Source organism: Tyto alba, unplaced genomic scaffold (genome assembly GCF_018691265.1).
Source record: "Tyto alba isolate M040663 unplaced genomic scaffold, T.alba_DEE_v4.0 Super-Scaffold_48, whole genome shotgun sequence".
NCBI lineage: Eukaryota > Metazoa > Chordata > Aves > Strigiformes > Tytonidae > Tyto > Tyto alba.
Window position 1 is genome coordinate 40209 of NW_024881324.1, and position 25888 is coordinate 66096.

A 25888-nucleotide genomic window follows, 5' to 3' on the forward strand; every position below is an offset into this window, starting at 1 on the left:
TAGTACAATGATCCAAATTTTAAGAAAAGTAAAAGACTTTACTACTGGAAAAAGAAAAGGGGGGAATTGATTTGAGGAAACACCAACCCAACAGCCCCCCCTCCTTGTGATGCTCACCAAATGGTCCATATCAAAGGGTGGTAACTTCTTTGCAATGGAATGAGAAAGAACAGAATAGGCCATCTCTGGTATCCCTTGTCCTTGAGATAAGAGAGGAAATGAAACCACTGAGCCATAAAAGACAAAGGAGCTGCAAATTGGCCCAGACTTGAAGGACAAGGTGTAAGTGACCACAGGACTGAAGAAAGAAGAAGAAAAGATTGTAGAAGAAGACAGAAGGCGTGCCAAAGGTGTTGAAACCAGCAGCTGTGTGGATAAAAGGGGGTTTGAAACTTAAACAATTTGGTGAGCCTGGACGGAGCTGTAACTCCTCGGCCACCCCAGTGCTGTATTTGCTCTCTTACCTAAATAAAGATTCATTAATCCATATTTGGATGTGATTTGCCTTAATCTACCTATAACACAGGGAGCAGCCCAGGGGAGCTGGTTCTCTTCCAAGGCCACCAAAGCAGCCTGCCTCTGCCCCCGGTTTTGGGGGAAATACAGAGTGGCGCAGAGATGTTCCTCAGTTATTCAGAAGAGGGGCTGGGGTGGCGTTGGATGCCTCCATGTGATCTCAGAGGGAACATGGTGGGTGTCAGCCCGCAGCGTGGTCAGGCCTTGGTGATCCCAAACTGCTGCGTGTGTAGGAGCCAGGGAAGCTCGGGGAGTTTCTGGGGTTTCTGGGGGCAGGACATAGTGGTTCTGCATGGAGAAACTCCTGGGTCCCTTCCCATGGCTCCTGTTCCCCTGATTTCCTCTGCAAGGAAATCCTTGATGGACTGCAAGGAGGAAGAGGTGGGAAGTGCTGCTTTCCATGCCTGGGGCCGCAGTGGGGGGGTCTGTCTGTGCCCAGTGGGGTGTGAGCAGAGGGGTGAGGGGAGGAGGGCTCCCTGACGGGAAGTAGCCGAGTCCTGGGGCCTTTCTGCAGGGAGGGCTGGGCCACCAGCATGGGGAAAAGCTCTCTCTCCTCCGGAGTGAGCCCTTCTCCTGTGGGGCAGAAGGGAAAGGGAAACCCCTGCCAGCGGGAAGGGCAGGCCAGCGTGTAGGGGATGCTGAGCACTAGGCAGACCTTCAGCCCTCCAAGCAGAGCCTCTCCTTCCCTCTTCAGGACAAGCAGGCTGTCCTTGGGGCGGTGGCCGCCAGGACGGGGGTCCTTCTGCGTGAGGAGCAGCACCGCGAGCGTGCCTGGGAGCAGCTCCTCTGGCTCTTGCACCAAGATCAGGAGGTGCGAGACACTCCCCGGGTCAGCAAGGTGAGGTGTTGCGCAGGGCCCGGCGTGGCTGCTGGAGCGGGTCTGTGCCCGTGCCACGAGGCGCTGGGGAGCTGTGCGGTGCCAGGAGGAGCTGAGAAGCCCTTAGGGAAGGATCGGGGAGAGCAGAGGAGGCCTGAGGCTCTTTGGGCACGAAAAGAAAAACCCGGGGTGGGGGGCAGGAGGGAGGCAAGAGTCCCTAGAGCTCATCTTCTCAGAAAGGGAGGCACTGCCACCTCCCTGGGGCTCTGTGCAGGAAGAGCTTTGCCCTCATGCCCAGGGCCATGTCCAGTGCTGTCCAGTGAGGGGCGAGGTCTGCTGAGTGGGAAGTGCCAGGAAACAGAGTTGTCAACACCGGGCTCTGTTCAGAGGCAAGAGCCCCTCCTGGTGCTGCTCTGAGGGGAGGGCAAACAAGAAGCCCCGTGCTGGGGGGTGTGGGGTTTTCCCTGGGACCTGGTGTTAGGGTCTCCCCTTTTATCCCAGTGGTGCTGGGTTTCTCCTTTGCCAAGTGCCTTTAGGTGGCTTTAGCCTCCTCTTCGTCCCCCATTCTGTTGTAGAATCCCCAGGTCTGTCCTGGAGGTGCTGGAGGGAGTTCAGACCCCAGTCCCACGGGGCATGGCTCTTGCCATCAGCACTGCTGTGCACCGCCAGGTAAGGGGAGCCTGCGTCCTGCCGCCGGCCTGGGGCCCACACGTGTCATTGCCGTGGAGGGGAAAGAGCTGCCGGCTGGCAAGGCAGGGCAGGGCAGGGCAGGGCAGGGCAGGGCGGGGCAGGGTGGGGCAGGGCAGGGCGGGGCAGGGCAGGGAAGGGCGGGGCAGGGCGGGGCAGGGCAGGGCGTCCCTCCGCCGGGACCTTCCTGCAGTCCAGGAGCACGCCAGGATTTGTGATCCTTAGGGCTGCAGGAGGACTGACCCTGGCTGTTTGGAACGGGCCCGAGGGGCAGCCCCATTCCCACAGCAACTTCCCTCTTGGCCAAGCCACAGGAGGACTCCGGAGCGTCGGCACCCTAAGGACTGCCTTTCAACACTGCTCATCCTCAGCTCCCAGGGTGCTGCAAGCCTCTGTGTGCACCCGGGGCCATCGTGGGGTGGGCTGGGTTTTGGCTGTGGGTCCCGTGCCCAGAGCCCCCAGGGAGAGGAGAGCGGAGAGCACCGTTTGGTTTCAGTCCCTCTCAGCACTGACGTGACTTTCTCTAACATGGACCTTGTTCCCACAGCTCTCTGATGTGAGCCGGGAGCCTGGCCCGGCCCATCAGGCAGTGCTGTCCCGCTGCATTGTGCCGCAGGGTGAGGAGAGGAGGCTGGGCGATGCCCCGCTGTGCTGTGGCAGCTCTCTCCCTCTCCTTGGTGGCTGCTGGTAAGTGCCTGTAGCCGGGGCAGTCGCATGGGGGGGTTCTGGGCTGCACCATCGGACTGGTTTCCCCAGAGGTACAATGGTCTCTCGGCTTTATGTGAGCTCCTGGAGCTGTGTGCTGAGCTGGTGGGGCCCTTGGGTGCTGGTGTTGAGTGGCTGTGGCTGAGGAAGGGCTGGAGGTGTTGGCTTTGGGTTCCTCGATTAGGGTGAACCCAGCTGTGGTTTAAGCCACTCTGGAGAGGGCTAGTAAATCCCCTGTCTGTTTTCTCTTCCTTTCTCCTCTGGCCCGCCGGGCTTCGGGGCCGCCGGGGTGCCAGGGGCTCCGGCAGCTTCGGGCATCTCCGCAGCCGGGGTGTTAGCGGTCGCAATCGCGAATAGAGCTGATCTACACACAGCAGATAAGCCGGCACTTCTTTATTCCAGCGCTGGGGAACACGGGGGATAGCTCCACCCATTGTTTTGTTTCAGAGTCCATAACGATTTCCATAGTAATCGAGGCAAACACAATGCTAGTTGCTCCTAAGATCTTAACATACCATATGTTCTCATAGCTACTATAGCTTCGTTTTAAATCAAAGCCATATTTTAAACTAAAATCAAAACAATATTCTAGGATTCGAGCTATTTTGTTAAGGTAACTGCAACAGGGGCGCGGCTGCCGCTTCTGCAGACGCAGGTTCCTGCTGCCCGCCGTGAGAAGCAAGCTCACGTGCGTTAAAAAATGTTTTATTGGGGACAAAGTCGGGGGAGCAGAGGATACAGCGCTGGGCGCGATGGCACGCAACGTGCCCTAGCAGCCGCTTCTTTTTATCGAGGAACCAGGAGATTTCACAAGTGGAGCGAAATGGCGGGTTTCTTCTTATAGTTCCAGTCCTCCTCTTTGCACCTGCGCAGCTCCTTTTGCTTGGTTTCTCCGAGGAGGTTTGTCTCTGTACTTTTCCTCTGCCCTCTGGGGAGGCTCTTGGGGAGCGGGGGGGGGGGCGAAGTCCAGGTTCCTCTTCATCAGGAGTTCTTGGCTTAACCCTTTTCTGCTGGTTTCCATTCCTCCCCAGCACCCCCCATCCAAGTTCCCCTTTACATGACACCTAACCACAGACCCCCCCGTCCCTTGCTTGCTCATCTTCCCTCGATGCCCAATCATATCCCTAATTTGTGATCAAAAAAGGCTTGCTTAACTGTTATAATTTTAACAACGCTAATTTAATAACAGCTTTAGCCTATCTCAGTCACAGTAATTGTTTAATTACTTTTAGCAAAAGCAAAATTCTTCTGTTACTTCTCACAAACCACCCCTTTTCTTTTTAATACCATATTTTGCTTGAGCTTACCAACACTCAGTCTCATTCTTTCCTTCTTTTTCCATTTAACGATGTTGTTTAAAGCACTTGTTGCACGGATTTGCCGCTGTGAAAGTGAACCCTATCAGGAAGATTAACAGAGGTCCGGTATAACATATACTCCCACCTCTCATGCCTATGGGGTTGCAGCCCACAGCTGGGAAAAGGGGCTTCTTGGTGGCGAGCACAGAGGTTAACCCGGTCTTGCCCTCTACTATTTTGAAATGTAGCAAATCCGTGTTTTAACCGTTAGTCAATTCAAGTGCAGCTCCTTTATAGCCACTCCCTTTGTTTCTAAGCAAAGCCAACCTTTTTTGGCACTTTCTGACAGTGTCCTTCCACCGACTCTCAGGGACATCCCAAATTTCGCGGACTAACCTCTTTGTCCCACAAATCAAGGTTACAATTCGTGCCCCTTCCCTATACTCACAGTCCCTGTTACAGTTATAACATGATTTTCTCTGTTTGCGAGAGATACAATACCACCCCTGGTTACACATTTCACACTCACACAAAACCCACGCTTCGTGAAATTCGTGTAGGCACTCGAGACAAGGCGACAACCCTATTAGGTTGGTTTTCTGGCAACGCCTGATCTAACCCAAAATGCTCATAATCTATTCCAAAAAGCCACTCTGACACTTGTCTGCCAGTCAACGCTCGGTAAACACCAGCTTTTTCCCTGATCCCTTTCTTGTGGTTCCCCATACAGCGAGTAAGTAAATTTTCACAGTGTCACCTCTGAACTCAGTCCAAAATGTTGGTTAAGAGTCATTCAGTCCCCTCCCGACAAAGTTACTTAGTCCTTTTGAGGGTGACTCGTAGTTGATCAGTTGGTGGTACCACAGTCCACTCCCGAGGCTTTTCCACCGGTCCTTTTCCTCAGGAGGCATGAGTCCACCCCTTTTCTTTTGTTCGGATCGCTGTCTTGGTGGTCAGCAGCACCTGAAATGGACCTTCCCACTCGGGAGTTCATGACTGATCCATGAACCATGCCACGTCCAGGCGATCCCTAAGGCTTCAGGGAGCTGCTGTGTGATCTTTGAAGTGAAATGTGTTCCTCTGACCAAGTCTATTCTTTCTATTAATCCATAGCTGGGGATCGTGTTTTCCAATAACACCTTGGACACCATGCTTGCCTTTGCCCTTGGCGTGGGGATTCCTTCCACCCAATGAGTTCAGGGATCCACTAATACCAACAGATCCCTCCACCTTTGTATTGGAGGTAGCTCTGTGAAGTCTACCTGGAGACTTTGAAAAGGCCGTATGGCTAGCTCCCGTCCCCCAGCCACCTTTCCTCTCCTTACATTTTGTTCACTTTTTGACAAATCTGACATTGATCAACCAGTTGTTTAGCCACCGTGTATATTCCTATACACCCGTATTGTCTAAGAAAATGATCACAAAGTGCTTGCGTTCCCCAGTGTGTTTTCTGATGTATTAATGACAGAATTTCTTGTGATAATTTTTTGTTTAACATCTGCCTTCCATCTGGTGAAGTCCATTTTCCTTCTGGACCTTTTTCACCCCCTATTTCAAGTATATCCTTCTCCTCTTGTTCTGTGAAATTTGGGACTAAATTCTCATCATCCCCCGGCGTTACTACCAATAAAACTACTGCTGATGACTCTGTAGCTGCTTCTCTGGCTGCTTGATCTGCTAAATTATCCCCCCTTATTTCCGTTGATGCTCCCCTCTGACGTCCTCTCACATGCACAATTGCAATTTCTGTAGGGAGATTCAGGGCTTCTAAAACTCTCTGATCAGCTGCTTGTGTACCAGCTCCTTCCCTTTCGTATTTAGAAACCCTCTTTCTTCCCATATTTTTCCAAATGTGTGGACCCCTCCAAATGCACACTTTGAGTCTGTGTACACTGTCCCTTCCTTATCAGGGAATAGAGTTCACAGACTTGCGCTGACCACCCAGCAGGTAATTTCCCTTTTTTCTAACACTACCATTTTCTGCCCATCGATAATTGCATAACCTGGTATCCTTTTCCCTTCTAGGCATCGAGGGGACCCATCAATAAATAGTTTTTTCCCCATAGGCCAAAGGTTCATCTAACAAATTTTCTCTTATTTTTGTTTGATAGTTAATAACATCCAAACAGTCATGTTCTGGTTCCTGAACATCCTCCCCGTATAGAAATTGTGAGGAATTAATGTTTTGCTTTGTCACTAACGTGAGATCTATCTGATCCATCAGTATTGCTTCACATTTCAACATCCTTGAGTCTGTTAAGCACCTTCCAGCTTTCTGACTCAACACGCTCCTCACTGAGTGTGGAGTGTGCACAATGACAGTACCTCCAAATATTAATTTTCTACTTTCCTCTACCAAAATCACGGTGGCAGCTACCGCCTGTACATAGGTCGGCCACCCTCCACTCACAGGATCTAACAGTTTTGAGAGAGAAGCCACTGCTTTCTTTTGCCCTCCCCAGTCCTGAACCAACACTCATGAGCCACTCCATCCTCCGCATTTACAAACAAGTAAAATGGTTTGTGTAAAGATGGAAGCTCCAATACCGCAGCTGTAATTAACTTATTTTTCAGCTCCTCTAATTGCTTCTTTTCTGTCTTTGCCCAACAGACCGGCCCTTCTTCTAACAGTTTTTCACATAAAAATATAACAGCTTGTGTATATCCTTCAATCCACAACCTACAATAACCCAAGAGTGCTAGCAATTTTCTAATTTCTGTCTTTGTCTTAGGCAGTGGCAAAGAAACTACTCGCATAATCCTATCAGGGCTTATTTTACGCTTCCCCTCGCTTATCAAATGTCCCAAATATTTAACCTCTTTTGGAACAAATTGTAGCTTCTTTTTAGACACTCTGAAGCCCTTTTCCCCTCTTGTTCCTTCTGATTCCACTGCGGAGGGGTTACAGGGAGCTTCTGTTCCCTGGGTATCCCCTGCTGATTTTCTCTCTCCCATATCTCTCTTCAGGGAAAAAAGGATTCCCATAATCGACTGCATCTCCTCCCAACCTCTCCCGACAGCCCCACAGGATCCTCTAATAACTCCTTCATTTCTTTCTTATACGCCCTCACTTCTACATTAGTGAGCAGCACATTCACAAATCCTACCCCCCGCCCTTGAATTCCCGACATTGCAACCTCTCGCAAAGGATAAACCCGAGCCTCCCCCGGCTCCCTTTCTGGAGCCCTTAACCGATTCCCCCCCCTTCGTTGCTGCCGGGTTTCAGGTCTGATCTTAACAACAGGGGCCTCCTCACCCGCATCTTCCTGCTGCACCCCTTGATTTTCTGGCTGTGCCGGGTTATATGGTGGGGGTAGGTTATTTAAAGGGTCCCATCTCCCTTCCTTCCTTTCTCTTTCACCTTCTTCAACCTGCTCCTCCTGCTTCAACTTACAAAATCCCAAATCTCCACGACCCCCTCCCACACGAGGCATATTCACTCTCTTCTTGATTAAATGGTTCCTTTGAATTAACGTAAATATTGAGAGCTTGACAAATCCAATCCTCATCTGATCCATATTTTGGCCAATACACCGAATCTTGCCTGATAGGTCCTTTAGTCCATTCAAACATACAGTAATTCACCATCTTGATCTTACTCTTTCCTCTGGTACATGAGCTCTAATCCCAATTTGATCATTTCATTCCTAATGGACTGTCAGATGCAATATCACCTGGTAATTTCTTGTTCCCTTTTTTTTTTTTTTTTCCCACCGAGCCATGTTTTCCCCATCCCCTGTCCCATTTTTCAGCCTTTCCCTAATGGACTGTGTGGGAAATGGCAATCCTTGGCTCCCTATTACCCTGAGAACTCAACTGTCTATCTCCTAGTGTCTTGTTCGCTCAACTAGATGACCGAAGTGTCTTGTTTCCCCTTTCCTGGGGAACTCAACTGCCTAGCTCCTAGTTTCTTGTTCACCCAACTAGACTAACTGAAGTGTCTTGTTTCCCCTTTCCTCCCGGGGGAGCCGTTCACTCCTTTTCCCTCACTTCGTCTCTTCACCGGCCGTCCCCCTCGCGGGAGCACGGACCCGCGGTTAGAGAGACTCCACAACCGCTTTGCCAGTGCAACCTGGCACCTCACGTCTCACACACACACACCTTTCCGTCCTCCCCCTAGCCCACCACCCGAACAGCACTTCCAGTTCTTTGTTTTTCCCCGCCCGGGTCTTGTGCACAAGATGTAACGGCTGACGCGGTCTCCAGGGAGCCCTACCCGCTCTTTGGCCCACGAGTCCCCCGCCGGGATCGTCACCGCCACCCTCGATGGCGCCGGAGGGAACCAAAGAGACCGCTGAACTCAGCGGGGCGCGCCTTCCCTTCAGGGCCCTCTGGCCCCACGGCGGCGAGGCTTCTGTATCCCAGACGAGCCCCCAGTTGTGAGAAACAAGCTGACGTAGATAAAAAAAATGTTTTATTGGGGACAGAGTCAGTGGAGCAAAGAATACAGCGGCTGGGCTCAATGGCGCCCCTTTCTCTTTAGGGTTCCAGTCCTCCTTTTTGCACCTGCACAGTTCCTTTTCCGTGGTTTCTTCGAGGCTGTCCCTCTCTCTGTACTTTTCCACTGCTTCACTACTTTTTATGACAAAACAGGCAGCTGCGGAGCAGGGGAGGCAACCACAATGTTATATGTAACCATTTGCTTTAAACATGAAACCAAACAAAGAACAATGCAATACAACTAAGCCGAGTAACAAGCCCACTCGCTTTCCTTCCCCCTCCTTCTACTTTGGTGTTTCCAGTTGGTCTCGGTGGTCCTCTGGGGGGGGTTGGTGGGGGCTAAGTCCAGGTTCCTCTTCACCAGGAGTTCTTCGCTTAACCCTTTTCTGCTGGCTTCCATTCCTCTTTACATGATACCTAACCACAGACACCCCCCCATCCCTTGCTTGCCCAACTCCCCACAATGCCCAACCGTATGCCAAACTCATAATCCAAAAAAAAGGCCTGCTTAACTGTTATAACTTTAGCAACACTACGCTAGCAACACTAATTTAATAACGGCTTTAGGCCTAGCTCAATAAAAGTAAGTGTTGGATTACTTTTAGCGGAAGCAAACTTCTACCGTTGCTTCTCAGAGTTAGTACAGCAATGACAGCACTGAGTCGTGATGCACGCCAGGATACACAGACAGACTACTAGAATTACCATCAGGAATAGGTTCTTTAGCCATGTCCAATTTGGTAGCCACGACGTCAGTTTATTCCATAATTCCTCAAAACCCCACAAGGTATCATCCTTGGTTACCTGATGCAAAATCTTAAAAGTATCTACCAACACTAATAGATATGCCATCCCTCCTTTTCTGTCTTGGCAGCTCCGTGAAATCTATTTGCCAGTGTTCACCTGAGGTATTTCCTGGTTTTGTGGCTCCGAACTGGACTCTATTCTGCGGTTTTGGATTGTTTTTAAGACAGATTTCACATTTTTCAGTTACAGATCTTATACTGTCTACCGTGTTGCGACTTATTACTGATTTCTGTAAATGTTTTAATACAGTCTCAGTTCCCCAGTGAACACTATTACGTTCTTTCTTTACTAGTTCGTGCGTGAGGAGTGGAGTGAGGATGACTTGTCCTGTGTGTGGGGGTGACAGCCCACCCATTTTCCCTGTATCTCAGCTCTCAAGGTTTCGATTAATTCTTATCCTGCTTACTATAGGTAGGAGAATCTTTCACTTCTCTCTTTTTCTCAGGTATTATTGCCAATACTTCTTTACCTTTTTCTGCAACCTTTTGAGCCGTTAGATCAGCTGATCTATTGCCTCTTTCCTGTGGGTTTCGTCCGGTTTGATGGGCTTTACAATGCATAACAGCAATTTCTTTTGGTCTTTGCGCACTTTCAGTCAGTTTCAAAATTCGTCCTGCGTGTTTAATTCTGGTTCCCTGAGATGACAACAGTCCTCTTTTCTTCCCAGATGGGTCCATGTGCATGTAATACTCCAAATGCATATTTAGAATCAGTCCATGTGTTTACTCGCTTTCCCTCGCTCAGCTTCAAGGCTCCTGTTAACCCACTGAGTTCTGCTTTTTAAGCTGAGGTGTTTGAGGGCAGAGCTTTTGCTTCCACAACTGCATCTTCAGTAATTACTGCATGTCCTGACAGCCGGATTCCTTCTTTTACAAAGCTACTCCTGCCAGAATGTAACTCCCGCTCTGGCTTTCCAAGGAGATGCCCTTTAAATGAGGTCGACTGGAACATACTTCCTCGATAGTCTGCAGGCAGTCATGCGTAGGTTTTGTTCTCTTTGTCTCAGGTTGCCGAGATGACAGAAGGGCTGCTGGATTGACAACTGCAGTTGTCTTTACAATTGGCAAGTTGAAAAATCAATTTGCTTACTGTAAGAAAGAAGGACACTGGAAAGCAAAGTGTGACACTGGAGGGGCCGGCTTCTTCTCTGCCAGCAATGAACGCAGTTGGCACCGCGGAATGAAGGGGACCTGGAGGAGACTTCCCCAGCAGAAGCTCTGGTTAAAATAAGGCTGGGGGAAGATCAAACAGAAGTAGAATTGTTAGTAGGTACTGGAGCTGCTTCTTCAGTTTTAAACGAAAGAGATGTTGAATCTAGCAAGAAATTAGCTGGAGCTGTTGGTGAGACTGGTCAAGCTGGAAACCAGACCATTCTTTAGGCCTCTAACATTCAGAATTGGAAAAGAGTGGGTGACAGAGCCATTTTTCTCTTTCCCCGGAGCTCGGAAGCCTTTAGTGGGACGTGATCTGTTAGAGAAATGAGAAGCTGAAACAAACTGTAAAGGCGGAGAGGATGATGTGTTAACTCCCGAATCGAATCTTGCCTGAGCAACTGTGTTGTTATGAGAGGACGACAGGATTCTGAGAGGTGCCGAGTCCTTCCCCGGCGCTGGCCAGGAGGGCAGAGGAGCTGGGAAGGCGCCTCAGACCCTGCCCGGCTGCGGCCGTGGCAGGCTGCTGGGAAGGGGGCCAGAAGATGAGGCGGCTCCTGCCCGGGGGCCAGCAGCTCTCCCCTGTACAGCCCCAAGAACTGGGTGACACCTTCACCCTCTGAGACGCAGGGGAGATGGAAGCTGCGGCCACAGCCCCTCTCCCAGCAGGGGATGGCAGCCCCCATCTCCCTGCAGACGAAGCGAAAGCGCAGAAGCCCCCTCAGCAGCAGGCTGAGGGCCGGTGCGGCCAGCCCCACACCTCCAGGCAGGGCACAGGCTGTGGGCACTGCCGGCTCACACCCCACAGATCTGCCTGGCGCACAAGGCTTTTGCTGGTGCTGAAGCCTCTGCGGAGCTGCTGGGAGCAGGCATTTGTCCCCGGGCTGGGGAAAGGGCCGGGGTTCCTTTCTTGGGGCTGCGGAGTGTCCAGCCTTGGAGGCAGGCCCAACCCGGCCGGGTACGGGCCTGGGCAGCCTGCTCCAGGGGCCGCCGCTTCAGCAGGCGCTTGCACTGGGGGGTGTCCAGAGGGGCTGTGGCGGGAACCCCCGGAGAAACACAGAAACCAGGAAAAACAGCAGGGATTGGGATAGACAATGAACCAACGCTCCGCAACCACACAGCCAGCAGGTTCCAGTGTCCGTGAGAGGAGAACAAGCCGTCACCAGAGAAACTTCTCTGGGGGCCTAACGACAGCCCGAAATGGTGACCAGGGGTTTCACTGGCAACCGAAAAGGCCCTCCAGGGGTTTACTGACAAGCCGAAATGGTAACCAGGGGTTTAACTGGCAACCCAAAACAATCTCTAGAAGTTTAGAGACAACACAAAACGATCTCTAGGGGGTTAACGAACACACAAAACTCTAACCAGGTTTTTAACGGAAAACCCCAAATGCTCAATCAGTCACCTAATGAATGATAAGGGCTCTCAACCTCGAGGAACAGCTTTGGGCAGTGTCCCAGCCCAAGGGCAGAGTCCTTACCTGCAGCACGCTGCTCCGGGTGGGACGAGCTCAAACTGGCTCCCCAGGGACTCCATTTCTACCCGAGCCGAATGTGACCTGGGGTCAGTACCAGCCCGTTCTGGCCGAGGGCCCCAAATACCACAAAGCCCTGAGAACAAGGGCACAGGAGAGGTTCAACCGCCAGGCAGCCCGATTTTCATCGGGCGGGTGAACCTGCCACAGGTGCCCTCCAACCTCAACCGTTCTGGGATTCTGTGAAAGGCAGACTTGCCTGTGTTGAGAGGGACTTTGTTGATCAGAGGCACGCCTAAAGTGATGAGCACAGAAATGGGAACGGGGCCAGCTGCATGGGGATGTGGGGTGACGAAGATGGGGACTAGGATGCACCAAGCAAAGGAGCAGGGACCCTGAAAGGTGTGGGCTCTGGGGCCTGTGGCAAGCATGTGACAGGGGTGGCACCAAGAACAGAGGTGGGGACCTCACTGGGCATGGAGTTGGGGACAGCACGGAGCATGTGTCCTGGTTTTCTGCTGTGTCGTGGTTTAAAGCCAGCCAGCAGCCCAACACCACGCAGCCGCTCGCTCACCCTCCCCTGCCCAGAGGACGGGGGAGAGAACTGGAGGGGCAAAGGGAGATGCATAAGTTGAGATAAGAACAGTTGAATGACGGAAAGAAAAGAAAACAGGAATAACTACGAGTCTCCTTCTCAGGGAATAAACGGGTAATGGACCATGTGATTGCTCACCACCTGCTGACCGAGGCCTAGACTAGTCCTGGCTCGTGATCCCGGAAAAGCCAAGATCCCAAAACCACAATCCCAGGAGCGAGAGAGAACCCCCTCCTTCCCAGCCAAAGCTCCTCTATGTACCCAGCATGACGTTCCATGTTATGAAATATTTCCTGGGCCAGTTTGGCTCCTGTGCTCTGGCCGTGCTCCCTCCCCGCTTCTTGTGCACCTGCGCACGGGCAGGACACGGGGAGGTGGAGAGTCCTTGATATCTCAGCAACAGCTGAAAACATCAGTGTATTATCAGCGTCCTTCTGCTACCAAATCCCATACCGTACCCAAACCCCAGCACTACTCTAGCTGTGAAGGAGGAAAATTAACTCTCTCCCAGCCAAAACCAGGGCACTGCAATAAATGCCCACGTCACGGTTGGTGCATCTTCAGGCAATGAGGTGCAGTGATCCAGCTAATCCCTGGTTTTGTCCAAGAGCTCAGTGGAAGTGGGTGGCTCTGTGTGCCACGAAAAGCACAGATCCCCCGGAGGGATCAGGGCCTGCAGAGGAGGCGGCACAGCCAGATGGCCCAAGTACCAGCCTCGCCCCAGTCTCCTGGGGTTCTCATTAGGCCCGCAGCAATACTTTTAGTCTAAGCTTATTGGGAATTTGGGCTGGATCAGTGCGCTCCCAGGAGGCGTTTTAGGGAAATGTTTTAGTGGTGGACATGGAAGTGTTTGATTTACAGTTTAGACTTGATGATCTTTTCCAGCCTAGATGATTCTGATTCTGTTCGTTCTCTAGTGCTGTCTTGCTCCTCCTCTTCTTCCTCCTGTTCCATGCTCTTCTCACCTCCCCTCTACTCAGCGGGTCGGGCTGTCTGTCATCCAAGGCCAAGCTCTGACACAGGAAAGCTGCACAACCTGTGCTCAAGCTTCCTGGGAATTTGCAGAGCTGGGAGAAAGAACAGAGACAAACCTTGCCTGGTGGGAAAGGGAAGCTGCAGAGAGGGCGGATGGTTGGAACCTGCAGAGTGAGGAACTCAAGACTTCAAGAGCAGAAAACCAACAACAAAAGATGTAAAAATCTGAATGGAAAAAAATCAGTGAGCTGGAAGAGAGTGACGCAGCGAGACTAGATCAGCCCCGTCACGGAGCAGCGGACCCCCAGCCTTCCCCGCCCCGGCTGAAGCCTGCCTGGCCAGCAAAGGTTCTGCAGTGTCCTCACCTGCAGGGAGCACGCCAACCCCCCCCGCCTGCCTTGCTGCCCTGTGCCAGCTTTGGTGTACAGCAGCTTTCCTGCTGAAATTGCACACACCCTGCTGGCAAAGCCTCTGCACGTGGCAAAAGATGCACCGAGGGCACCCGACAAGGCAACGCTACAGCAGGTACCTAAGGCGATTTTTTTAATTTTTTTTTTTTTCTTTTTCTTTTCCCCCCCGAGAAGGCAAAATTGCCATTCAGTGTCGTGGTTTAACCCCAGCCGGCAAGTGAGCACCGCGCAGCTGCTCGCTCACTCCCGCCACAGCAGGAAGGGTGAAAGTGAGAAAAGTCACAGGGTTGAGGTAAGAACAGTTTAATAACTGAAATAAACCAATATCAAATTGCAACGAAAAGGAGAATGACAAAGACAGGGAAATAGAACCCAGGACAGACAAGTGATGCAAATGAAAACAACTGCTCAGCACCAACTGACCGATGCCGAGCCAGTCCCCCCCCGAGCAGCGGCCCCCTGCCAACCACCCGCCCAGTTTCCCTGCTGAGTGGGACATCCTACGCTATGGAACAGCATAACCCCGTCCCAACCAGCACGGCTCCCCAGCACAAGCCAGGATTTGGGTGCTGGGACAAACAACGCGCCAGCTGGGCAGAGCGCAGGGGCCTTTTCACGCCCCCAGCTGTCTCGGGAGGGGCAGCCTGGGCTAAAGCCTCTCTCCTCCTCCCCTCCGCGCTTTGGGCTCTGGCGGGGCAGCTGGGGCTGCGTCACAAGGACACCCTGGCTCCCAGCGTGCTGTCCTCCAGGCAGCGCCCAGGAATGACACTGCTCAGCACACCCAGGGCGGTCCCCACGGGAAGGACCCCGCGGGACTGGGCTTGTTGCTCCAGCCTTGGTGGAAAAGAAGTCGGCAGGGCCGCGTTCCGAAGAGTTTCATCCCTGCAGTGCTCAGCAGAGCCAGCAGCCCAGCGACCGCAGGCGCCATCTCCATGTTGGGCTCCACTCTGTCCGGGTCAGGACTGAGACGGTGTGAGCTGCCACAGGACCTGACCGAGAGTTCGGGGTCTTTCGCCAAGGGCAGGAGGGCTGCCAGGGAAGGAAGCAGAGCAGACGTCAATCCCCCGCCCCCCCTCCAGGAGCCCCCTCCAGAGCGTGCCAGAGCCAGGCATCCCCTGCCCCTGGCCAGGAGGAGCAGGCGAGACAAACAGCCAAACAGCCGAGCTGGCAGCTGCTGCTCAGACCGCTCCGAGGGCCCCTGACTCGTTCCTCTGCCCCCGGAGCAAAGCTCTCCCTGCAGCGCGGCCAGGCACGGCAGCAGCCTGCCCGGGCTCTGGCCCCTGCCCCAGCAGCCCCAGCCAGCACAGCACTGCCCTTCCTCACCGTTACAGATCTCCCAGCGCTTCTCCTGGCTGAGGTTCCGCAGGCGCTGTGCAGCCAGCCCTAGGCACAGAGCTCCCCTCAGACCTCTGCTCCCCAGCCCACTCCCCGCAGCACGGCCCCCGGCCCTCGCTCGGCTGCACGCCCTCCTCCCCCTCCGCAGGGCTGTCCCCAGGGCAGGACAGGACCCGAGGGAGCTGAGGCTGAGGCTCCCAGCGAGCCCACCTGCGTGCGGGGCCGTCCTCGGGGCAGCTGGGGCTCTGGCAGCCCCAGGGCTGCCCCTCGCTGCCAGCGCAGCGGCGGGGGCTGGGGCCGGGCTGCCACAAGAGGGTCCCCAGGGGCGCTGGCTCACCGAGGAAGCTGGCGGCCGCCTCTCGCAAGCTGGCCTGACTGTCCTTCAGGTACGGCAGGCTCTGGCGCAGATATTCTTCCGCCCTGCTCCTGTTGTGCGCTAACTGGAGAGAGCAAAAGGGTGCGGGGGATGCTGCAGCCCCTCCCCGGCCAGCCAGACCAGTCCCTCCTCCCCCCGGCGATTCCCAGCTGCCATCCAGAGCCCGGGGGGGGGCTGAGCTTCAGGGAGAGCCGCAGGGCAGAGGGGGCCCAGGGCTGGGGAGACCCTCTCCGTCCTGCTGCCAGGGCCCAGAGGGGCCGGGCTCTCCTTCAGCGCCCAGGGCTGGGAGGCGAGAGGGGCCTGGAGGAGAGCCCCTGGGGCCTCCGTGCTGGAGGGAAGGGGAGGAGGGGGCAGCTCCCGGCTCTGGGCTGCGGGCTGGAGCAGGGCAGGCGGGGCAGAGCTGCGCAGCCTGCACCCCAGGCGCGGCAGGCAGCCCTCGTCCAGCCCAGGCCCGGGGATTTGGGGGTCGTCCTCACCAAGCACTCCCCAATCAGGCGTGTCTCACATGTCTCGGCCAGGGAGCTGAGCCTCGTCCACCCCAGGAACTCTGCACAGCTTGCGAGGGTGTCCCTGGAGGCCTGCAGAGAAGCAGAGGCTGCCAGATGGCACCACAGCCTGCGGAAGGAGACCCGGCGGCCTCCTCCTCCTCCGCCGCCTCCTCCTCCTCGCGGCCAGGCTGCGGGCCGTTCCCAGCCCCTCGGGAGGAGAGGAGCAGGCAGGGCAGGGCAGGGCATTTGGGGAAATGTCTATGCGGGGCTCTCCGGCCCTGCTGGGGCTGGGGCTGCAGGGACCCTCCCTCTGGGATGTGCTGGAGGAGGGCTGAATGGGGAGAGCAGGGCTGGCGGGGAACCCCACCTCCCCATCCACCTCTGCAGCAGGCAGCAGCGCGGGAGGAGACGGCGGGCAGTGGGGGGACCCGTGCAGGGAAGGAGGGGAGCAGGTGGCACCCCGAGGTGACACACGTTCCCAGGCTCTGACATCCAGCAGCCCTTGCCCCTCAGGCCCCAGACACCCCCGCGGTGCCGGCACCTCCTTCCCCGAGACACTGCTCACTGCACCTGGGCCACGCTCTCGCTCCGGTCGGCCACGTGGAGCAGCAGCGGGAGCAGCACCCTCCGCACTTGCAGCACCATCTTCTTCTTGTTTCTCCCCTGCTTCGCCACAGCCTTCACCACCTCTCGGAAGAGGCTGATGGAGAGCTCCCGCAGCTGGCTGCACTCCTGGCAGGGAGGAGGACAGAGGGCCTTCAGCACCAGCCGCTCCCTGCCCGCAGCGAGCAGGGCCGTTAGCGTGGCTGACGGGAGGGGAGATGCTCTGGGGTCGGATCCTCAACACAGGAGCTGCGGGCCAGATCTGCAGGCTCCACGGCCCCAGAGCCCCGAGAGGCTGTGCCAGGGGAGTGAGGACCGGGGCTGAGGAGCCCTGAGGATGCTGGCTCGGGCTGAAGGGCAGCTGTCTTTGCCGAGGGCCCATCTGGAGAGCTGAGGCTCCCACGGCAGCCTTACGTCATCGAAGAGGGGCAGGAGCTTCTCCGCCAGCTGCAGAGCGATGAGGCTGGCCTCCTCCTGCTTCAGGTGGACCAGCACGTTCCTGAAGAACAGCAGGGCCTTCGTCTGGACGTCAGCACTGGCGTCCTGCAGGGTCTCCACGAGGTCTGGCACCAGCACGGGCATTCTTCTGGCCTGGGCGAAACACACCAGTTTCCTTACCGTGACACGGCGAAAGCCTGCCCTGGCCAAAATTCACCGGTCGCTGAGCACCAGGCTCCCAGCCGACTCCCCAGCAGGTACCACGGGAGCCACCGCAGCAGCCTCCTGGCAGGCAGTGGCCACTGACGAGGATGCAGAGCAAGCACGAGGAAGGGCGGGAGAGCAGCAGCCCCTGCTCAGCCACCCCTTTTTCCCACCGGCCCGAAGAGCCAGAGGGATCGGGAACCCCCTGGGCCTGGAGGGCTCCCCGGGCACCCACCAGGCCCCTCCTCCAGAGCAGGCAGGGAGGGTGCTCGGAGCTGGCAGCCCACATTCTGACTCCCAGCCTTGCAAGGCCAAGCCGCCCCGTTGCCCACTGCCCCAGGCCCCAGCTGCTACAACACGGCTCCGCTTGACTCCACCCTGGCTCACCATCTCCGGGCTCTCGGAAAGCGTCAGGAGGACCCTGAGCACCAGCGAGAGCATCAGCGGGCTCGGATGCCTCAGGTACCGCTGGGCTTTGTAGAGGGCAGCAAACTCCTCGGGGTCAACGCCAGGACAGACCAGCAGCTACAAAGGAGACAGCGGTGAGAGCCCGGCAGAGCCTGCAGGGCTGCCTCCCCCACGCTGGCACAGAGGAGCACGACACGCAGGGGGGGCCTCCTCTCCCCTCGAAGCCCCCGCAGAGGGCCCATGCCTCTGCCCCGGGCCCAGCAACTGGCCTGGCTCTGGCTCGTGCCCCTTTCTCTGCCCCTGCCCCAGAGCTCCAGGCTGCAGAGCCGGGCAGGGGGATGAGCAGGCAGGGGGGAAGCAGAGCAGCGCCCGGGCAGGGGCAGGCTTCGGGCGTTTTCAGCAGGGCCAAAGCAGCACGGGGTGGCCCCAGGGCTCTGGCCCGGGCTCTGGCGGGTGCTGGGCAGGTCCCTGCTGCCCCTGGCTCGGGGGCTGTGTCCGTCTGGACTGGAGGAAGGGGCCGTTTGGAGGCAGGCAGAGCGGGAGGGGGCCGGGCCTGTTTCCCGGGGGTGGCAGGCACAGCCCCGAAGGGGAGGTGGGTGCACGCTCACTCACAAACAAGGGGTAGATGCAGGCATCCTCCGTGGCAGAGCTGAACACCTTGCGCAGCTTCTGGTCCTGGAGCACGTTGAGCAGCTCCATCAAGACGTTCCACAAAGCCCAAGGCACGGAGAGCATCACCTCCCACATGGCCAGGGCAGCGCTGCAGACCCAGAGCGCTCGCTCAGCAGGGCTGCCTCGGCCACTGCGCCGTGCCCGAGCCAGCTCCTCCGGAGCCAGGCGGGGCTGCAGCCCCGGCCCTGCCCACCCCCCTCCCTTGGGGTGCCCGGGGGCCCTGCCCGGGCAGGCACAGGGGGCTGAGCTGGGCTGCCCCAGGAGGCAGGGAGGAGCGAGCTCGCTTCGCCAGCTTGGCCTGCCGCAGGCCTGGCTGACCCACAGGCACTGGGAAGTGCAGGGGGATGGAGGGCCCTGCTCCTCGGGGGGGTCCTCACATTGCCCAGGCCCCTCTCCCCATGGGGAAACAAGCCCCCCCACCCCGGGCTGCCCAGACCAGGACCTGTCACAGGCCGGAGAGATCTTCAGCAGGCTCCCCACCACTTCTTCGGAGCACCACTTGATCAGCAGGAGAAGGAGCGAGTCCAGGCTGTGCCGGGCTGGCTCGCTCTGGATGCGCTCCACGGTTCTGTGGATGGACCTCGTCACCTTTGGCACCTGGAGGGGACACAGGGGCAGGCGGTGCTGCCGCTGGAGTGCAGCCATCGCCCCGGCTGCTGCTGAAACTGCTGCCCTTCGCCTCGCTCTCTGCATGCCTTCCAATGGCTTCAGGGGGCCCGCGAGAGCTGCCTTCGGGAAGGAGGGAAGAACAAGGCCTGGCAGGGCTCACGGGCAGGGCCATCCAGCCCCGGGGCACTTACATCCGTCAGCCAGCCGGCAGGGTCTCTCACGGCCATGTCCACGACGCTGCTGCCCATCTGCCTGTCGGAGGCGTCGTCTGATGCCAAGGCCTCAATGGCCACCAGGAGAACTTCTGTCATCTGCGAAGGCTGGAGGTGTTCTCCAAACACCTGCTCCAGGAAGGGAGGCAGGGAGGGAGGGAGGGAAGACGTGTCACGCCGAGCACACCGACAGTGCAGCTTGGCTGAGTGGTGCCAACAGCTCCGCATCCCTTTGCTCACACAAGCCGAGGCTCCTGCCGATGACACGGACAAGAGTCCCAGCGAGGGGGGAGCTCCTCACCGTCGTCATGTCGCTGCTGTCGAACGAAGACAGCGACCAGGTGCTCTCAGAATCCCGTCCTGGCTGGGGAGGCTCCTCTGACCATGGGTCGCCTGCACGGAGGTTGGGAAACACAGAAGAGTCGTCGCTGGGGAGGCAGCAGGGATCTTTGCCAAGAAGCCTCCCAAGCAGTGCAAAGAGCACGGAATTCAGCAGAGCCGAGGGGGGAGGCTGTGCTGGGGCCAGCTGCCAGCCCCGAGCAGCCCCGGCACTCTCGCACCCCTGGGACCAGCGGCCCCCCAGCTGCCAAGGTGCCGAGGCAATGGGATGCTGGCATTGAGCCGGTGGTGCTCACTGGCCCCAAGCCTGCCCAGCCCCGGGGGCCCCTCACTCACCGGCCTGCAGCGGCTGCACCATGGACACCTCGTGGGGCTCCAGCAGAGAGCTGCTCTCCTGGGGAGCCCCCACCTCCTCCCAGGCCACCCTGGGGTGGAGGGGGGGTCCCTCCGCCGTCCTGCAAAATGGAGGAAAGGGGCTGGGGGCGGAGGGGGGGTGCAGCTTAAGGGAAACTGCCGGCGGGGGCGGGGAAAGACTTGGGCTGCGCCTCGCCAGCTCCGCGCTCCTGCCCTGTCCCATCGCTGTCTGGTCAGACACTGCGGGGCTGCAGCCGCGCGGGCTCGAGATGGTGTCGTGGGGTGTCACAGGGGCCCATTGTGACCCGCCACCCAGGCCGGGAGGGGCAGGGGCTGCACCGCGGGGGGTAGGCACCCAGCTCAGCATTGGCCCACAGGCCCTCCTCTCAGGGTGCCCCAGGCCCCCAGCTCTCCTTCTGGCCCCCTCAGAACGCTCCGGGACCCTCCGGCTCAGCCCAGAGCCCCGTGTTCACATGCCTGCCACGGCCCCGGGACCCATCTGGGACACCCCTGCTTCTCCCCCTCCGTGGAGTGCTCTCTTTGCGCCTCGGCACCTTCTGGCACCTCACAGTCAGCTCCTTTCTCCCACGCTGAAAATCTCTCCCGGCACCAGGAAGCAAAAGAGGTTTACGCCTGCTCCTCTCCTCCACTCTCTGGGGACGCGCCTGTCGATGGGACCGTTCCAGTATCACTTACCAGATGCTGTCAGAACAGGAAACCCCAAAGAAATGTTCTCTTCTCTCCACTGCCGCTTTAACATCTTTAATCCGTGTCCTCCTCTACAGCCTAAGAGACACAGAACGTGAGGAGCCTTTCAGAAAAGTCTTCTCTAAGCACACGGATCTCACTGGGATCCAAACCACAGCCGACTGCTTTGAACAACTTCCAGGCTGCTCCTTCTTTTGGCCTTATAGAGATTTCTTGCCATTTCCAAGGTGGGCAGTGGGGAGGATAGACGCTTCCGGATGGTGTGTCTGCCCTCTCATTACCTACGGAAGCTGTCACTGACTTCTGTGGTCATCAACCCTGGCTTGAGGTGCAAACAACCACTTTAGAAAGGAAGAAACTGTTGGAGATGGCAGACCACGAAAGGAGAACACTCGTCGGCCCGGAGTGAAACTGGTGACAGCAGAAAGGGAAAACCTACCAGGCAAAAGACTGGAAAGGACAGCGTCAGGGGGAAAGAGGGACAAGGAGGTGCAGCTGAAAAGGAGCCGGGGACGCCGGGGGGTCCCAGTCCAGCAGCCCCGTGCCTGCTGCCCTGTGCAGCCTGCAGCAGGGCAAGAAACCTGCTGCCCCGACTGTACCGCCTGTGTTTGCCTGGTTGCTGTAGTCACGGGCCGGGGAAAGGCAATCCGCTTTCAAAACCCTTCACCCCACACTGACCCTGCTGCAAAGGGAAGGTCTGGACCCATCCTGTTTGTGCTGTCTAAGACTCCCCCCGTGTGAAGGGTAGATGGGAACGGGCTGCGTCTCCCCGGCCAGCGCTTGTGCCAAGCCCCTGCCCCCCTTCACGTGCCGGGGAAAGGCAATCCGTTTTCGTGGCGTAGATGCAGTTTGCATTCAAAGCACGCAGGGAGCAGCCCTGCTTGCGGCAGGCAGGCGGGCAGCAGCTTGTTCACACCCAGCCAGCAACTCCACCAGTTGTGTTACAGACACCCTAATAAAATAGCTTGGATCCTAGAAGATCATTCTGATTTTAGTTTAGAGTATGATTTTGATTTTAATATGGAGTTATAGCTGCTATGAGAATATAAGGTATGTTAAGGCCCTCAGGAACAGGTAACTAGCGTGATGTTTGCCTTGATCACTACAGGAATCGTTACGGACTTCGAATTAAAACAACGGGTACTGGTTATGGACCTTGAGCCAACCGCTCCCGAGAAGAGCGATTCCCACCTGCCGGTCCTGGCCCTGGCATTCCCCTCCCCACATTCCTCTGCAGATTGATGGCTGCAGATGAAGCACGGCGTGACTCCTCGGGCAGGCTTGCACTCTTCCAGCCGACAGCTTGATCAGAGCTTGGCCATCCCTGTGGCATGCCGGCAGCTGGAGTCCTTCAGCCCATGACACGCTGGCAGCTGGGGTCGCTGCCCGGCAGCTCTGCTCACTGGGCATCATCACCCTCTGGTAGTACCAAGACGTCAGCTCCTAATTCCATGTCCTGAGAGTAGCTTCCCACTGTCACCTGCTGCACACCAACAGCAACAGCACTGTCCTCTCCCCTGCCCAGCTCCACACTCGGGAGAAGGCGTTCACATACCCCTGGCAGCCACCCTTGCAGCCTGAAAATTCCTCCTGTGCTGCTCCGGGCCGTGAAAACTCTCACACTATGGCTGTACCCACATCACTGTTCTCATGCCGAGCGACACTGCCCACTTCTGTGTATTCCCACATGTCTACAGCCAGCTATTGCCTTCTGTCTCGTAAGCATTTTGGAAAAGCACACTTTTGTTTTCCTGAATACCTGCTCTGACCTCACTACAGCACAGGCCCAGAGTCCAGGACTGTGGCCGGTAAAGTCCAGAGCAGTAGAGAACTGTGCGAGAATGGAAAATACCCAGGAGTTCAGCTCCTTTCAATTGTTTAAGACGAGGCTTTTGGCTGCAACACCGTCCAGATAATTTAAAACCAGAACTCACCTACATGCCCTCCTTGACTGGCACCTCTTTCTTCACCAGTTCTTTGCACTTCTTTCTTTCCTCTGGAGTACTTCTCGAGTTTTTCTGTTTAAGAGACACAAGAGAGACCAATCACAAAAATGCAGAAAACCTGCCAGTCACACACGTACCGAGGCCCTGCACATACACAAAAGATGAATGCGCCGGGGAGGAGAGAGCAGGAGCAGCCCTCTGGCCCCCAGGAGTAGGAACAAGAATTGCTGCTCTGAACTGGGGCTCAGTCCGTGTGCAAGTACAGTACTGACCCCGACAGGAGGCTGGGGGTGGCAGTTAATCCCAGGTGACACACACACACTCTACCTGCTCCCATCGCCTCCTGACGAGCAATTGTTTTCCAGGCTCTTCTTCCATCTCACTGCAGCTAAGATACCTGCGCTCTGGCTCATGGCTGGCTGGGGGAACTTCTTGGTGCTTTAACCTTGCTGCAGGCTTGGCAAGAGCTCGAGGCTTCATCCCTTTGGCTTGGCCCCAGCAGAAGGTGGGCAACTGGCAGGTTTGCAAGTGGCTGGATGGAACTGAGCTGGTACGCCTACTAGAGATTAAAAACCAAGCGAAGAAAAAGCCCAGAGAAACTGTGTTAGAGAGCAGCAGAAAGAAACAGAAGGGTTCATCACTGTTGGACACACAGGGTTTGCAATTCTGGAGACTGCAGCTCCCGACAGACTCGCCTCTTTGAATGGAAACACCCTTTAACTTTTGACCCTGACAGAAATGTTACAGGCTGACCCCGTCCCTTCTTTGCAGTTGCCCGAAGCGTTTACTTGCCCCTGTCCAGTTCTCTCCCGTGCTTACAAAGTACGCTTAGTCTGCAAAACAGTCAGCACTACAAACTGGCAGCCAAATGCCTCTTCCCTCAAAGACGTGAAAACTGCACTTAAAGGCACCACAGGTTCCATGACAAGCCTTCTGCTCTGGGTTAGGTTTTAAAAAGCAAGGTCTTCTGAACCTCTCTTTTCCAGCTGCTGCCAACCTCTGGAGAACAGGTCTGGTTTTGATCAGATGGGTGACCAACGCTAACTGCCAAAATCCAGTACAGGATGTTACACTGCAGGCTTTAGATTGTGCAGCCCAGCCCGAAGGACTGAACGACCTCCCTCCTGCCACGGGGCTGACTGCAGTATTGCACATCCCCTGGCTTCTCAGGCTCTTCCCCAGCAGGCTCCTTCTGCCCACTCTGCTACAGGCCACTACACAGTCCCAGGGAAGCATATTCTGGACCCACTCTGGCATCTCCGGTCGGTGATGATACAGAGATGCTCCCACAGCACGCTGTGCTCCTCTCGCCTGTTCTGCCCTCTCTGCATTGCCCCTTTCCTCATCTCCGGCCACCGGTTTGGGCCTTCGGTCAGATCTCCACTGCTTATAAAACTCCCCCGTTTCAAGGAAATCGGCAAGATGACCACGTCCTCCCGATCCTTGTCCCTCCTGGGAACCCTGCTCTGGCGACCACTACAGAAAATGGATGGCAGCATGATCATGAAAACATCAAGGCTTGCCCCAGCGGTAGGTGGCATGAGATTTGCTGCTGTTCTGCAGGGAAGCACAGCGCAAAGGAAACCTTGGGAGGTTTAAGCACTGACAACTTGACGGGGCTCTACTGGCTTTTCGCTGCCTTCTGCAGACCTCCCGGCTGTTAACGTGCCAAACTTCCCAGTCCCCTGAGTTTCCAGATGGCTTATTTGGGCTGGGACTAGAGCATCAGCTGACACCGGTTACTTGTCTGGCAGAAGCAATGCCAACAGAGTTTCTGATGCACCTCCTGAGCACAGGAATGCCAACAAGGGATCGCTATGGCTCACATCATTGAAAGCTCACCTCATTTAAGAAACTCTCATCATTTAAGACCATTTAAGAGTAACTCACATCATTTAAGAACCCACAACAGGCAACCGAATGTGGTAATGAGCACAAAGAAAGGGGTCTTTTCGGAATCACGATCTACCGCTTTTTCACGTCCGTATTTTCTGCACCACGGGGAGGAAACACAGCCTCTGCGGGCCCTGCAGTCAAACACGGTTCTGCAGGACAAGGGTGGGGGGAAGAAAGTAGAGAGACCTGAACAGGGAATTTCCAAATTTGTGATGAGTCAAGTATAAACAGTTGCAAAGTCTAGCATCAATTTACAGAAACTGAAGCCTGCTGGAGCCAAGTAGGAGAAGTGAGTATTACGGAGAACTAGAGGGGAGCACTGCAATCAAAAGGGTAGGCAGCACAGGCAGATCTAAGCACACATTTCCACCTGCCTGCCTGAAACAAAACAGCCTTATGATCCCAACCGCTCACGTCACCCTGGAATAATCCCACTCCTCGTCCAAAAGCTACTGCGCACCTGGCCGAGGAGAGATACAATCCACACAGGGAGCAATCAGAGAGAAACGCTGCACTTTCCCTGGAAAAAATTACATTTAAAAAACAGCCAAAAGAAAGTCCCCTGATACTGCAAGAACCAGGAAGCTTCAAGTCCCTGACAGGCGGACTGGAGCTTCCCAGCTGTGGTAAAACCATCCCCCCTCTGTACCCCCATTCCCCAGGAGCCAGCAGCACTGCTGGGGTGGGAGGAAAGGCACGAATCAGAGCACGGGGCCAAGAGAGGGGCACAAGCATCTGCCAAGGCAGCTGCGTCCAAGCAGGAGCGCTTCCCACTTGCTTCTCTGGCAACACAGCCCCGGCGCGTGCTCTCACCAAGAGGGAGAAACAACCTCCGTGTCTGGAAATCCCCCTTTCGTGCAGGCTGCCAGAGCTGGGGCTGTCCACAAGCACAGGACGCACATGGAGGCCTGGGGACAGCAAAGGCACCCGGGCTGTGCCCCCAGAGCAGGCCTGCTCCAGAGCCTGCAGCCTCCTGGACGAGAGGAGGCCGCTCCACTTTCCCCTGGCCTGTGGCCATGACACACCGAGCTCCCGCTGTCAGGGGATGGGGCTGGCGACCCTCGGGGCAGCAGCAGGAGCCGCTCGGCCCCTGCTTGTGGGGCTGTCCCTGGGGCTGAGCACTCGGGGCCAGGGCTGCTGAGCTGGGCCGTGGCAGGGCCCGTGGGGGATGAGGTCTCCAGGTGCCCCCGCACAGGCCCGTCCGCACTGGGAGGAACCTGCTCCCGCTCCTGCCCCACCCCTCACCCCGCTCCTGCTCCCGCAGCACCCGATCCCCGATCCCGATCCCGATCCCGATCCCGATCCCGATCCCAGTCCCGGATCCCGGTCCCGATCCCGGTGCCGACCTCACTCCGCACCCCGCCGCTCTCGCCCCCGCTTCCCCTCAGGCCCCGCGGGCTCCGCCCCCTCCGGCCCCGGCCCGGC

General features: G+C 56.5%; 1 protein-coding gene across 1 annotated transcript; it reads right to left on the reverse strand.

Annotated features, from left to right (window-relative positions):
- Nucleotides 1-12056: 12056 nt before the first annotated feature.
- Nucleotides 12057-25698, reverse strand: LOC122154795. The gene is made up of 14 exons (XM_042806632.1): nt 22895-25698; nt 22556-22639; nt 20610-20699; nt 19522-19613; nt 19200-19349; nt 18842-18996; nt 18340-18487; nt 17707-17844; nt 17092-17268; nt 16645-16806; nt 16063-16164; nt 15548-15650; nt 15025-15258; nt 12057-12259 (listed from the first exon to the last, which is right to left on the reverse strand). Exons 1-14 carry the CDS (start codon nt 22902-22904, stop codon nt 12057-12059), a joined length of 1848 nt encoding a protein of 615 aa, XP_042662566.1. The 5' UTR covers nt 22905-25698.
- Between the last annotated feature and the right edge of the window lie 190 nt (nt 25699-25888).